Genomic DNA, 13,318 nt, shown 5'->3' with positions numbered 1-13,318 from the left:
CGTTATTTCAAATGTAGATGTGCGACAGGTGCACTCATAATAGAAGCGATGCGTTCGCAACACGCTTGTTTTCAGGCACAGCGAGATAAAAAAATATAAACTTTTCGGAACGCCACAAGCGCACGGCATGTGACAAGAATCAACCAATCAGCATTCACCCTTTCCGTAACAACATTGAAAGCTCAATTAACATGGAAGAACAGCTGACCATAGCGATTCAGAGATATCCAGAGCTTTTTGACTCATCAAGTGGTCATTATTTTGATTCAAAGAAATTTGATTCAATTCAATTCAATTTTGGAGATTGCAGTTCATGGTTGCATAGCAATGACTGATGCCACGGGAGCGCATGTGAATGGCCCCTAAAGCAGTGTTTCCTAACTCTGTTCCTCGAGGCACCCCAGCAGTACACATTTTGGATGTTTCCCTTATCTGACCCATTCATTTCAGGTCTTGGAGTCTTAAATAATGAGTTGATGAGTTGATTCAGGTGTGTTTGATTAGGAGGAGTTTAAAAATGTGTAGTGTTGGGATGCCTCCCGGAACAAGGTTGAGAAACACTGGTTTAGAGTTGTTTATTGGAAGCTGAACACACCAAAATAAAGATAAATCTACACATTCAACAGTGTGGTGTGGATAATTTCCCTTTCGAAAATAGTCACTTCGTATTGCGTAGCTAATACACAGTGGGGAAATTCCTTTTCCTTGAAATATTAAAGCAATAATTTAAAACGCAATGCAGCTGCACAGTGAAACACAGCAGAGCGTCTAGCTCGACCATTGCCTGTGCTCCACATCCAATGGCTGAGCACCTCAGATGCACAACCCAATCAACTGACTTGGCGCCGAATACATCAGAGTGCGCCCTAAATGGGCATGGCTATAAAGATCAATTATTTTGCCCAAAATATCAGATTTACTTAAAGGGGTCATGAACTGGTTTTTAAATTTTAAATTTTAAATTTTTTTTGCATTCAAAAACATCAAAATGAATAAGTAATAGGCTATTTTGTACCCAAGTTTTTAGCCTACCTGAAAAACGCTCAGTTCTTATGGGCGTCTCGCACTGAAGACTTGGAAGTAAACGCCCACTGCGGTGAGTGGATAACAGTTTTGTATATTACAATGAGTTTAACTCACCCGTCGATGCACTTGGGGGAAATTGTTTTGAAAACGTCCAATGTTGTAAAATGGCAACCGGAATGATTCGACCCAGAGTCCGTGTGTTGCACAATTCCTGTCAGATCCAATATAGACAGCACCGTTCTTTACTCTTAATCGGTCTGCAAATCCAGACTTGTTTACAAAACAATCCTCAGTGAAATGAAGCGAACAGCCTCTATGCTCTGAAGTGGCCACGGCATGGTCATCTACTTTGGGTGCTCTCAACCCGGTTGCATTATTGCATATGCAACCCGGTTGCATTAATCATTACATTATTGGCACTTTCCCTCTCATAGAATGATGGGAAGGCTAATCTACTTTGTCCCGTTAGAGCTCTAAAGATTTACTTAAAGCATTCTGCGCCGTTTAGGTAATCAGAAAAGCTATTTGTTTGCTTCGGCCGATGGGGTTCCAGTCACGAAGCAGAGACTATCCAGATTGACGCTGGCATACACCTCTGTGGGCTAGGTTTGTCCCATAGGCGCTATAAAGCCCATTCCATGAGAACCATGGCTTTTTCGTGAGCAAGCAAAAAGTAGTCCTTGGACTGTTATGAGCCCCAGTTTTTATTCACGAAACCGACTTTTTCTGGTTAGTGTCACTTTACTGGGAGACTGATTATGGCTTGTTCTGTTGAGCCTCGGGGTGTTTCCCTAGGCTCCAGTTGATTCAGCCAGTTGCTAATGTGCCTAATTTTCCATTGCGTCCCCACTGCATATTAGCTACGCAATATGAAGAGATTGTTCTTGAAAGGGAATGTACTCGGTTACTAACGTAAGAGTAAGGGAACGAGTATTGTGTAGCCTGTCGCACTATTGCAATCTGCCAGGATGTGTCACTTCAGTCGATTTAAACTTGATGTTTTGGCCGAAATTAGCGACCTTTATAGGCTTAGGCCACGCCCATTTAGGTGCGCTCTGACGTATTTGGCCCCAAGTCAGTTGATTGGGTTACGTGTCTGAGGCACTCGGCCATTATATGTGCAGTTGCTGCAGCACAGCCAATGAGCGAACTAGACTCTCTGTTAAGTTTCACTGTCCAGCTGCACTGCATTTTAAATTGTTGCTTCAATATGTCGAGGAAAAGGAGTTACCCCAATACAGGGACCCAAGGTTACATTAGTAACAGAGTATTTGTGTAAGCCAATAAACAGTGTGGTGCATTTATTAGAATGATCAAAGCTGGTTTGTTTGTTTGTTTGTCTGCACAGTATCAACTATCAAGAGCAACCCAATCAAATTTGTGCTGCACTATAAAAACTTGTTTGCACCATGCTAACTTTAATCAAGTTTGTTGTGTTGCAATCCAGTTAGTTGTGCTGCACTCTGCATTGGCTCGAACAGATATCTCATCCACACTTCTCTGAATTGAGCAGCACAGATGCATCTTTTTTTGATGTGTTCACACATCAAGGTTTTCAGTAATTGGCCTACTACTATAATAATAATACTATTGGCCTAATATTACTAATTATTGAGGGGAAACCAAATGAAAAATGGAAAAAAAAAAAAATAGGGCTGGGCAACGATTAATCGCGATTAATCGTATCCAAAATAAAAGTTTGTGTTTACATAATATATGTTTTTGTAGTGTGTATAATTATTTTGTATATATAAATACACACACATCCATGTATATATTTAAGAAATATTTGCATGTATATACTGTATAAAATATTTTATATATGAATGACACATTTTTCTTAAATATATACATGCATTTGTGTGAATTTTTATATACAAAATAATTCTACACAGGACCAGACATATATTATGTAAACACAAACTTTTATTTTGGATGCGATTAATCGTGATCAATCGTTGTCCAGCCCTAAAAAAAACCTTTAGGATTAGAAAATCAACCATTATTATGAATATTTGGGAGAAATGTCATCCGGAATGTCTATGGTGGTTACGGTCCTGACTACTATCCATATACAGATTTGCAGCACCTATGAATAGTTTTATTTGCCCTTTTATATAGTTAAAACATTAAGAGTGTAGACAGACCACAATGTAATTATATGAATCAGAATGCTCATATCACACAAACTACATCAAAACTATCCCATATGAACTAAAGAGAAGCAGAACAAAAACCAAAATGGTCTTTAGCTAAGCATCTGATTTCTGCCAAAACCCTGCTCATGTTGTTGTCAGAGTTTGTTTCAATTGTTTATGTTAAATGTTTTGGCGGGTTCATCCTCCTTGTTTTGATTTCACTTGGGACTAGAATCTCCTTCTCTAAAGAAATCAGTTTTTTGTTTTTGTTTTAATTTTGGGGTTGATGGGAATATTTTTTTTAAAAATAGGATATCTATTTTTAAGGCACCACATACTTTGATTAACTTTTAATGTTTACTTTTGAAGATTTTAGGGAGCTCTCCCTCAACAGGACGCTCGGATCGACTGGACCATTCCGGCCGTAGGATGAATCATGGCTGTCCACCCTCTCAGAGAAGACCAATGACAGTCCCTTCCATTGGTTAGTGAGGTTATACATTTGGACTCTCCCTTCCTTCCTTTACTATCTTTCAAAGAGACTCCTGTTGTGTGTTCCTCTGTTTTCCTTACAGTACATGTCATGATGACTGTTAAACTGTATAGGCCTGTATGTCCTAGGAATCCCTTGATGTACCCCGTCACTTTTGGTTGGCCTCTGCCATTCATCCTGTTTCAGATTCACAAATAATAAAAGGAGGGAGTTATTCAACTGCTTTATTCTAGTATGCTTTATTCTGTGGCACTCCTAACAGGCCACACACACCACCACCTAAAAAAGCATCCTCATCATGAACATTGCTGTTTTACTCTGGACCAACTCAAGTCAGCTGGCTTTCAATACTGTTTCAACATTTTGACTAATGCATTAGAATGGCATATCTGATCCTAAAAAACACATCATGAGAGCTTTGAAAACATCAGAATCCACAACTCACAGGCTGAGTAGAGGGGGTGTGGCTGTAATGCTCTGATTGGTGTTTCCTTAGAAATCACCGTGGAGAATAACATTGAGGGGAGTGAGGGGAACCTCTCACCTATCAAGGATGATGTTTACTATACCAATGTAGCCCATCGCAGGAAATGGCCCCCACAGCGAACTGAGCAACGATATGGTATGTGACGTGGCTCCTCCATGAAAAGAAATCTAACAAAAATTCCCAGAACAATTTGACCTGATATATCAGAATTTTACAAGAGTATCTTGTTTAAAGACCCCATGAAATCAAAGTGAGAATTGTGTGGCGAACGAATCTCTGAAGAGAATGATGTCATCAACATGCATATTTTTTGTTCAGTCTACTCTATAGTGTTTCAATGCCATCTAACTGCCTGGCAACAGAATAAAGTGGCTTTAGTCGTTTTCGCGTATCCGTGTAAATGGGGATCGTTTTCCATTTTAAAGTCGGCATGAAATCAAATTTGACAAATCTTCTTTTTATATGTAATATTGTAGTGTTTATTATAAATGATTTATCTGTGTATTTCATCATTTTTTTAAGGGATAGTTCACTTTTAAATTCATTTTTGATATGTTTTATCTTACCTCAAGGGCATCCAAGATGTAGGTGTCTTTGTTTCCACAGTATTTTCAATTTTGATATTTTTCGGTCAAACCGTTGTTGTCTATCAGTCATATAATGGAGGTCACCACCTCAAAGAGCTTGCACAGAGAAGTCAAAATGAAACATGATTTAATGACTCGTAAAGGTAAGCACACATTAATGGCCTAAGACACGAAATGAGCGGTTTGTGTGAGAAAACGAACAATATTTGTATAGTTTTTACCTCGTGTAACCACAGCCATGTCCAACTGATCTGACGGCACGGGCGCTTCATGCGCCGGAAGTGATTGCTTGCGTGTTTACGTCACTCATTGTTTACACAGAGATTTCGGAAATTTTACCTTTCACTAAACATATTTAGATATACAGGAAGTCGCAATGGAAGACGATTTCGATATATGAACTTTATGAACTTTTCGATATATAAAAGTTCACAGATGAGCTTTCAGGTGCACATGCTGTATCACAGGTGGGTCAAACTCTGAGTTGACAGAATTATAGCGAGCATTATGAACCTGCTGAACCTGATCTTAACCGGGTTGGATTCGTTTGACTTTGTAAACTCTAAACCTACTCTGAAATAGGGCTGTCAAACGATTAATCACGATTAATCGCATCCAAAATAAAAGTTTGTGTTTACATAATATATGTGAGTGCACTGTGTGTAATTATTTTATATATATAAATACACACACATGTATGTATATTTTTAAGAAATATTTTCATGTATATACGGATTTATATATCATTTATATTATATTTAAATATAAATATTTTATTTATAAATAATATTTTTTTCTTAAATATACATGCATGTGTTTTTATTTATATATCTAAAATAATTATACACAGTGCACCCACATATATTATGTAAACACAAACTTTTATTTTGGATGCGATTAATCGCGATTAATCGTTTGACAGCCCTACTCTGAAACAAATTGATGTAAGAGGCTAGCAGTGATCATGCTAGTCCATTCATATATGCTGACAAAATTAACAGTATATATCGAGTAAGCTCATTTTGCACCACAAATTTTTGTCCTGCCAAACTTCCTGGTTCAATAGTAAAAAAACATCAATACAGCAAATCGGGCTACATTTTTTGAGTGATTTAATGGGGTCTTTAAAGGATATTTTCAATCTTAATACAAGTTAAACTCTATTGACTGCTTTTGTGACGAACTGTTTACCACAGACAAACATTTTGACCCCAAAAAAGTCCACTCGAATAAATGGTAAAAAAACAAACACATTTTCTCAGAAGTAAAGTCACAAGAATCAAACATAATACACGTTTACATGAGACTAGTATGGTGGTAGTACTTTACTAACCTTGTCTAAATAGTCATCCAATTATTCAGCTTGTCATGTCCATGCTGAGGCCCTTAAACCTACAACTTGATCACAAAATTCACAAAAGAATACCAGAAAGGGACACAAACAGGTCATAAAGAATTCATAAAGTACTGTTTATAACTACATAGAAGTTCATTCTTCAGCAGTAGTCCCAGCGATAAAGGAAAACTGGGACAATCGTACAGCAATTAAATCGTAATGCAACACATTTACAGTATTTAGAAAAAAATGAGACCTTTTAACCTATGATCTAAACACAGTAACCTACAAATCTCAAATGCAGTCGCTAGAGCTTTACTTGTATTGCTGATCTTAAAAAGAACAGAAGCTGACATGTGGAAGCCTCTCATTAACATTTGGAAGACAGTATGGATGAGCATATTTATTGAGCTATTTTTATGTATCTTTATTTAGGTTTTAATCAAGAGGCAATTTCTACATTTAGTTCACCTTCGTTATTTCCACATGGTAATTTGTCTTTATTTTAGTTAAACATGATAAGGATTAGGGTTTGGATTTTGGTGTGTTTAAGGGTGATTGCTCCTTTCTTTGTGCTTCTCGTGTGGTCTAAAAAACACCAGACAGTGTTTGTGATCCCCTCTTCTCCTCCTCTTTTTCCTGATTGTCCATCTTTTATGGAGCTTTAAAAAGTTTTCCTTTGAGATCCTCGAATGTTTTATTGCATGGATGTCTTTCTACTGTTGGATGTTGTGTGACTGCTAACCATAAGAGCAGAGATGTCTTCACCCCTGTGCCAGCTGTGGTTTTAAATGCTGCTTGTGAATGTTTTGCATATTCTTATCAGTAACTGGGTGCATGATTCACTTCTATCAGATCCATATACACTTCTAATTAACTGGCATGGTCTATTGTTTACTACTATCTTAATAGCCATTGGTACAAGATAACAGAAAAGTGTTTTGCGATACCAAGCGATTGTTTTGGATGATTTTGAGTGGATCATTCCAGTGAAGGATTACTAATGAGTTGCTGCATGTCTGTCCAGGAAAGTTCTGTATGTTTTTACAGTAAAACAGCAATGTTTTATCCTTCCCTTGTTTTTTAACATGCATGGCCATTTCAAACGTGTTCTTACTTCTGTTTTCAATGTGCTCGCATATTACCCCACTGATATGCTGTGCGGCAGATCATTTCACTGTATAGGGAACATTTGTATCAGGTGTGATTAACATTTGTATGAGTTTATTATTTTAATATGTGTTTTTGCCTTTTTTTAAGAAATTGTATATCATATAGTCATGTAGCATCATACTTTTTTATTATTTTCTAGAAGATTGGGTAAAATGTGTTTTTGTCTTTTTTTGGGGGCTTTATCGTTCTTTGATTTCTGTGTGTAGCAGAAGCTTGCCCTCTTCTCTGTTGCAGATGGTTATGGTGGACGGGAACGGCGGTCTTCAGACTACTATGAGGAGTCGGAGCTCGAAGACTCCAGAATATTTGTAGCCATGTTTGACTATGACCCCCTGTCAATGTCTCCCAACCCTGATGCTGCTGTAGAGGAACTTCCCTTCAAGGAGGGCCAGATCATAAAGGTTTGATCTGAACTGACTGATGCAATTCTCAACTGTCATTTAATTCCACAGCTTGTTTTTCTTTTCTTTTAAACTTTTACTTTCCTTTTTAGGGATGCACCTTTACAGAAATGTTGACTGATACCACTAATTGATCGTTATATTTTTGTACCAATGTACCTATATAATTGCAAATATTAAAATTATGGATTATTAAATTATAAAGTATAGTATTAATATACATTTTTCATCAAAAACTGGCTGTTTTAGTGTCACGGCTGGCAAAAAAATTAATAATATATTTAATTTAATTATATTTATATAAGTCACCGCCCAAAGTTAGTTTTAGGCCCACATATATGTATTAAACATTCTGATTGTTAAATTCTAAATATACATTTCAATACGAATGTAGCAATATATAATGAGTATATAAACTGTTTTTTATTTTTATTTTATATATATATAGAAATATTTGTTCATTATTTAGCCATTATTTATATTTTTTAATGTTAAAACGATTTTGCATAGCTAATTTCATATTCAAAAGTTGTATGTAGGTACTGTATGTAATAATACAAATTATAAGTTCATTATTTTAAAATGAGTACATCGTTTACTATTCAGATTCACAGTATATAATCAGTACAATCCTTTTATATCTGTACATGTGCTTTAGAATGATTTATTTTGTATAAATAATACACTTTGTACATTGATAGTTGTAAGTTATGTTCTGTTCTTTTCTAGTTAAAGTCGGTCCATTGCTGTGGCATTTTGCATTTATTTAATTAGCACTTTTATTCAAATGAAATTTATAGAAACATAACTGAATAATTCTCGATAAAAATAAAAACGTTAGACGAAGCGCCACTGTACCAAATTGAGTAGAAGACATTAGAGAGAGTGTAATTAAAAATGCAATGAAATGAGTTTAATTATGGCCCTGCTGTGTTGTCCAGGTGTGTGGAGAGAAGGACACAGATGGATTCTATAGAGCAGAGGTCTGTGGCCGCAGGGGGCTCATCCCCTGTAACATGGTCTCAGAGATCCAGACGGATGATGATGATATGATGGACCAGCTGCTCAAACAGGGGTTTCTTCCTCTCAACACGCCCATTGAGAAAATAGGTATGATCTAACAGGTGTGCTGACCCCTGCCCATCTTACCTTCTGTACTTCATTTTCTGCCTTCTCTTTCCTGTCTATGTTCTGATTTGTTTTACAATAGATTAAACATGGTGCTTGTCTGCAAATTCTCTACCTGTTCCATAGTTTTCATTTTAGAACCCTTAAAGGGATAGTTCACCAAAAAATGAAAATTTTGTCATCACTCATGTCGTTCTAAACCCATATGACTTTCTTTCATCTGCGGAAAACAAAAGAAGTCATATAGAAGAATGTCAAAGGCAGATTTTTCCTTCAAATCCTCTGCCTTCCTTGACTTCATCCTTTCCTCTCTCTCTTCCATTTCTTTCTTGCTTTCCTCTTTTTTTTCTCAAGTGAACTGTAATAGGTTCAAAGATGGCCGTTCAATTAATCGCAGGTCCCGGAAATCCAAGAGAGGTTTGTGCCCCCATCTTTTTTTCCATCAGTTTCTCATTAAAACCATCTTTTCTTTTTCACTTAAGTGCCTTTTCTCAGCTCACCTCCAAGTTTCCCTTCATCACTTGAATGACACTTGAATGTCAGCATGACTTATTCTTCTGTTCCCACTGACACCTCATACAGGAAATAATGCAGATTGAACAGTGGGGTCCAAAAGTCTGCAACTATTGAAAAGGTCTCGATTTTGTATTTTAGAGCATCTTGTGCTTTAATGGAAGCAGAAACATCTGACCGTTTATACAAAGGAGTTCACATGATCAATGTCACTCATTTACTTTGACTGGGGACATAGTACAGAAACTTTATTTCCATTTTAAATGAGAATACCATGTATACTATTCGGACCCCACATAAACATTTCTACTTACTACTAAATGTGTCTTCTATTTTTGCATCATGACTTGAGTATTTATTGTGTCATTTTGTAGAATTTGGTCAAATCATTTGATTGTCCTAAAAAGAGGTCAAAGTATCAAAACTCTTGCCAATGGTTGAGTCCAATGTCTTGAACAGTAAAAATATTTTTAACGCAAAATAAATGACACTTCACCTTGCAACTTTAATTTACTACTAAATGTGCCTTCTATTTTTTCATGTCATGACTTGTGTATTTATTTTGAGCCATTCAAGAAAATGTGCTGCATGTGTCATTTTGTAGAATTTTTAAAATCATTTTGTTGTCCTAAAAATTAGCCAAAACTCTTGAAATCTTAAGATTTATCTATTTATTTATTGATTGATTTTTATTTATTTTAAAGCTAGGGTAGACAATGTTTCCCATAAACAGTTTTTGTAATTCTGGTTAAAACTCTAAAAAAAAAAGACTCAGGACCAAAGAATGTTTGTCCGTATGCAATGATAAGATGTCCACCTGCCTGTTAACATATGTATTTGCTTGCTTCTGCGCACAATGCTCACGCAGACATTACACGTCATCAGCCCATTCCGAAAGGCTATGCAAAGTTGTAGACAGACAGTCACTGAACACCACAAACAAACAGCAGCAAACTTTTACAGTTTATTTTGAACCAAAACAACAAGTTTATGCTGCGTTCACTCCATAACTACCTTTATTAAGACATGGCAACCCGTGACGTTGAATCTGCAGCATGAATTTGCACTGGTCAGGTGGTACAAGTCAGCTCAAAGTTATTTATCGTTCACTATTATTGTAATGTTATGTGCTTTGAGTAAGGTAATTTAATGCAGTCTCTCGTGATGCTTTGCAGACTCTGCTCTGGCATTGCGTGTGCATGTGTTTTGGAGGAGGCATGGCTTTGGAGAGCTGTCTGATGGGAGAGTGGGACTGGGATCTTATGCTTTCAAAGCTAGCTTGCTATTGCTAGCCTCTCCGAAATTGCCTACCCTAGCTTTAACATAAAATAAATACACTTCATCTTGAAAGTTGGTAATATGCAACTGAATTTATCCATAAGAGGGCATCACATTCTTGCTTTCATCATCACAACCAGGCTTGGTGTCATTCATAAATCATACTTGCCTTTTTTATATATTTATTTGTAATTCATTTTTATGTTCAAAATAAATATCAAATAGTACGTTGTTTTTTTTGTTTTCTTTCTCTCCAGAACTTATTTGTTTTATCCATCTATTCTTGCATATATTTTTTTTTTCTCAGAAAGGAACAAAAGGAGTGGAAGGCAACACGCGGTGTCGACGCGGAGGATGGTGGCCCTATATGACTATGATCCCAGAGAGAGCTCTCCTAACGTTGATGTGGAGGTAATGGAGTCCTTTTTGTCTGTGCTTTCTTGCACTTATGGTCACTCATCCCATAAGCTTTTGATTTTACTCTGGATTGCCTGGATGCCTGCCTCTGTAAAAGCCACCAAATTCATTTTCAGCATATTTTCTTTGCTTTTGCGGAAACAGTGTGGTTTGTATTTTTTTTTATGTTACTATTCATTCAGATGGCACATGGCAGCTCTAAAGATTTAGTTCTGTTTAAAGGTTGTTCACCCCCCAAAAAAAGAAAATCCCGTCATTACTTACTATCATGTCGTTTTAAACCTGTATGACTTGGTTCCCACGTCACTTGAGTCAGTCACATTCAACGTTACATCGATACTGACATATTGGGGTCTCAATTGGAAGCCTTTGGGTAATAAGTAAACGGGCCAGTGAACATTGGCTAGTGAGATTCCAAGCCACTCCCCCGGACTAACGGGTATATAAGCTATATAAGTATATAAGCTTATTGCTTTAGAGCAGAGCGGTTGTTTCAAAGCATTTTGCCATTTACCTTCACATTGAGAGGAGACACTTCTACAGTTGGAGAAAAGGCGCATTCAATGGGGTTTGCTCCCCACGATTGCACTGATAAGTGTAGCGAATTCACCCCTGGGTGCTAGCATCAGATTTGATTTGAACCCTCCACCCTGCCCTGAATGCTTGAGGTTGGATAATTGGTTTCTCAGCATGGGGCGTGCTGCACAGCATTGTCCTGTCCCGGTACCTTTCTTCCCGGAGGTGCATGAGGAGGTCACAAAGTCTTGCAAGGCACTTCTTACTGGCCAAAACTACTTCACTGCTTCCTCTGCTCTCACTACCTCCCCTGGTGGGGAGGTCAAAAGTTATGCAGAGGTTCTTTGGCAGGAGCATGCAATTGCGGTGCATTTATGCTTGCAAAGTTGGCAGAATCGCCCATCCAAGGCCTGTAAGTTCTTAGCAGCTCTCAGGATTTAGGAATGCCATCTCTTGCTAAACCTGGCGGAGATGGACGCAGACAAAGCGGCCTCTACGGCAACACTGTTGAAGACTTTGCCCAATAGTTCTCAGCAGTACAGAAGAAAGATTAAACACATCTTGCCCCTGCGGGATGCTTATTTTAACAGACCTTCGAGGGCTGCCCCTCCACCTGCCCATCGCCGAGGGCACCTACATTAGAAGCAGGCAACATCCAGGCCGCAATCTTTTGATGAGTTTATTTCTGTTCCCACATTTTCACTAAAAGAGCAGTTTCCTCAATCTCTGGATCACTTGAGGAGGCAAAGCCTCCTCCCGCATCTCCGGCCAAACCTTTGAGGCTTCCATGGAGCCAGGTAAGAGTCACACCACCCTCACTGCCTCTACAGTACTTTGGGGTGCTACACCTCTCTGGTTGGACCCCAGTGTTCAACCTCACTGCCTCTCCACGTATACCTCTGTAGTTCCACTGGTGCCACTCGCACAGTGTGTGGGGGCCTGGCTAGCTCTTCCCAGCCCGTCTCGTTCACTCATTCAGACGATCAAACTTGGCTATGGAATTCATTTCACCCCTTGTCACCCCAGGTTCAGCGGGGTCTTGTTTATCTCAGTGGCAAACAAAGATACCCCTGTCCTATGTGTGGAGATTGTGGTCCTGCTGGCGAAGGACGCAATAAAGCTGGTCTCTCCAGCCAAGTAGTAGTTAGGGTTTTACAACCCGTACTGCATCTTACCCAAGAAAGGCATTGGGTTACGGCCGAACTTGGTTCGGTGTGTCTTGAACCAGCCCCTTCACAAGCACCCGTTCTAGGTGCTAACGCAGAAACTCATTCTCACATGCGTTTGCCCCTAAGATTGGTTTGCAGCGATTGACCCGAAGGACACGCACTTCCATGTTTCGATTTTGCCTCAACACAGACTGTTCCTATGGTTGGCTTTCGAGGGTGAGGCATACTAGTACTAGGTCGTCTCCTTTGGGCTGTCCCTGTTTCCCTGCATCTTCACAAAGGGAAGTGGGCATTCAAATTCTCAACTATACAACCTGCTAGACCCCGTCTCGGATCCTCAGCACAAACCTAAATGAGGGAGTTGCCAGCAAGCTTATATACTCATATGTCCAGGGGAGTGGCTTCCAATGCAAATCTCACTTGCCAATGTTTGTTGGCCTGTTTGCTTTCTACCTGAAGGTGATTGGGGTCCCAAGTAAGACCCCAATATGTCATTATCAACGCAATGTCTCCGTTCCCTCCTTCAGGGAACAACGTTTACAAAAGTTTAATTCATTTTGTCTTTTTATTCATTTTTTTTAAATAATACTATTACTCAAATTATACTTATGAATACTTAAATATATTTAAGTAAAACATGTTTATTTCAGTCAATG

General features: G+C 38.3%; 1 protein-coding gene across 30 annotated transcripts in view; it reads left to right on the top strand.

The window, feature by feature from the left end:
• The window catches only part of rimbp2b (RIMS binding protein 2b), a 175,281-nt gene that overhangs the window by 156,386 nt on the left and 5,577 nt on the right, over nt 1-13,318 (top strand). For 18 of the 30 annotated variants that reach the window (XR_005623988.2, XR_005623957.2, XR_016146490.1 and 15 more), the window contains 6 exons: nt 3,534-3,648; nt 4,154-4,279; nt 7,475-7,641; nt 8,583-8,751; nt 9,124-9,186; nt 10,868-10,971. Coding sequence is in view for 27 of the 30 variants with exons in the window: in XM_089119520.1 (XP_088975646.1) it covers nt 3,534-3,648; nt 4,154-4,279; nt 7,475-7,641; nt 8,583-8,751; nt 9,124-9,186; nt 10,868-10,971 (744 nt within the window). In the remaining 3 variants the exon portion in view is untranslated. Of the gene's footprint in view, nt 1-3,533; nt 3,649-4,153; nt 4,280-6,502; nt 7,449-7,474; nt 7,642-8,582; nt 8,752-9,123; nt 9,187-10,867; nt 10,972-13,318 lie in introns of those variants that run through there. The other 12 variants (XM_089119523.1, XM_039681536.2, XM_089119513.1 and 9 more) reach the window with 4 other exon arrangements.

This window comes from Pimephales promelas, chromosome 14 (assembly GCF_988280905.1).
Source record: "Pimephales promelas chromosome 14, fPimPro1.hap1.1, whole genome shotgun sequence".
In the NCBI taxonomy this organism is placed as follows: domain Eukaryota; kingdom Metazoa; phylum Chordata; class Actinopteri; order Cypriniformes; family Leuciscidae; genus Pimephales; species Pimephales promelas.
This window is presented reverse-complemented; position numbering and strand designations above follow the sequence as displayed.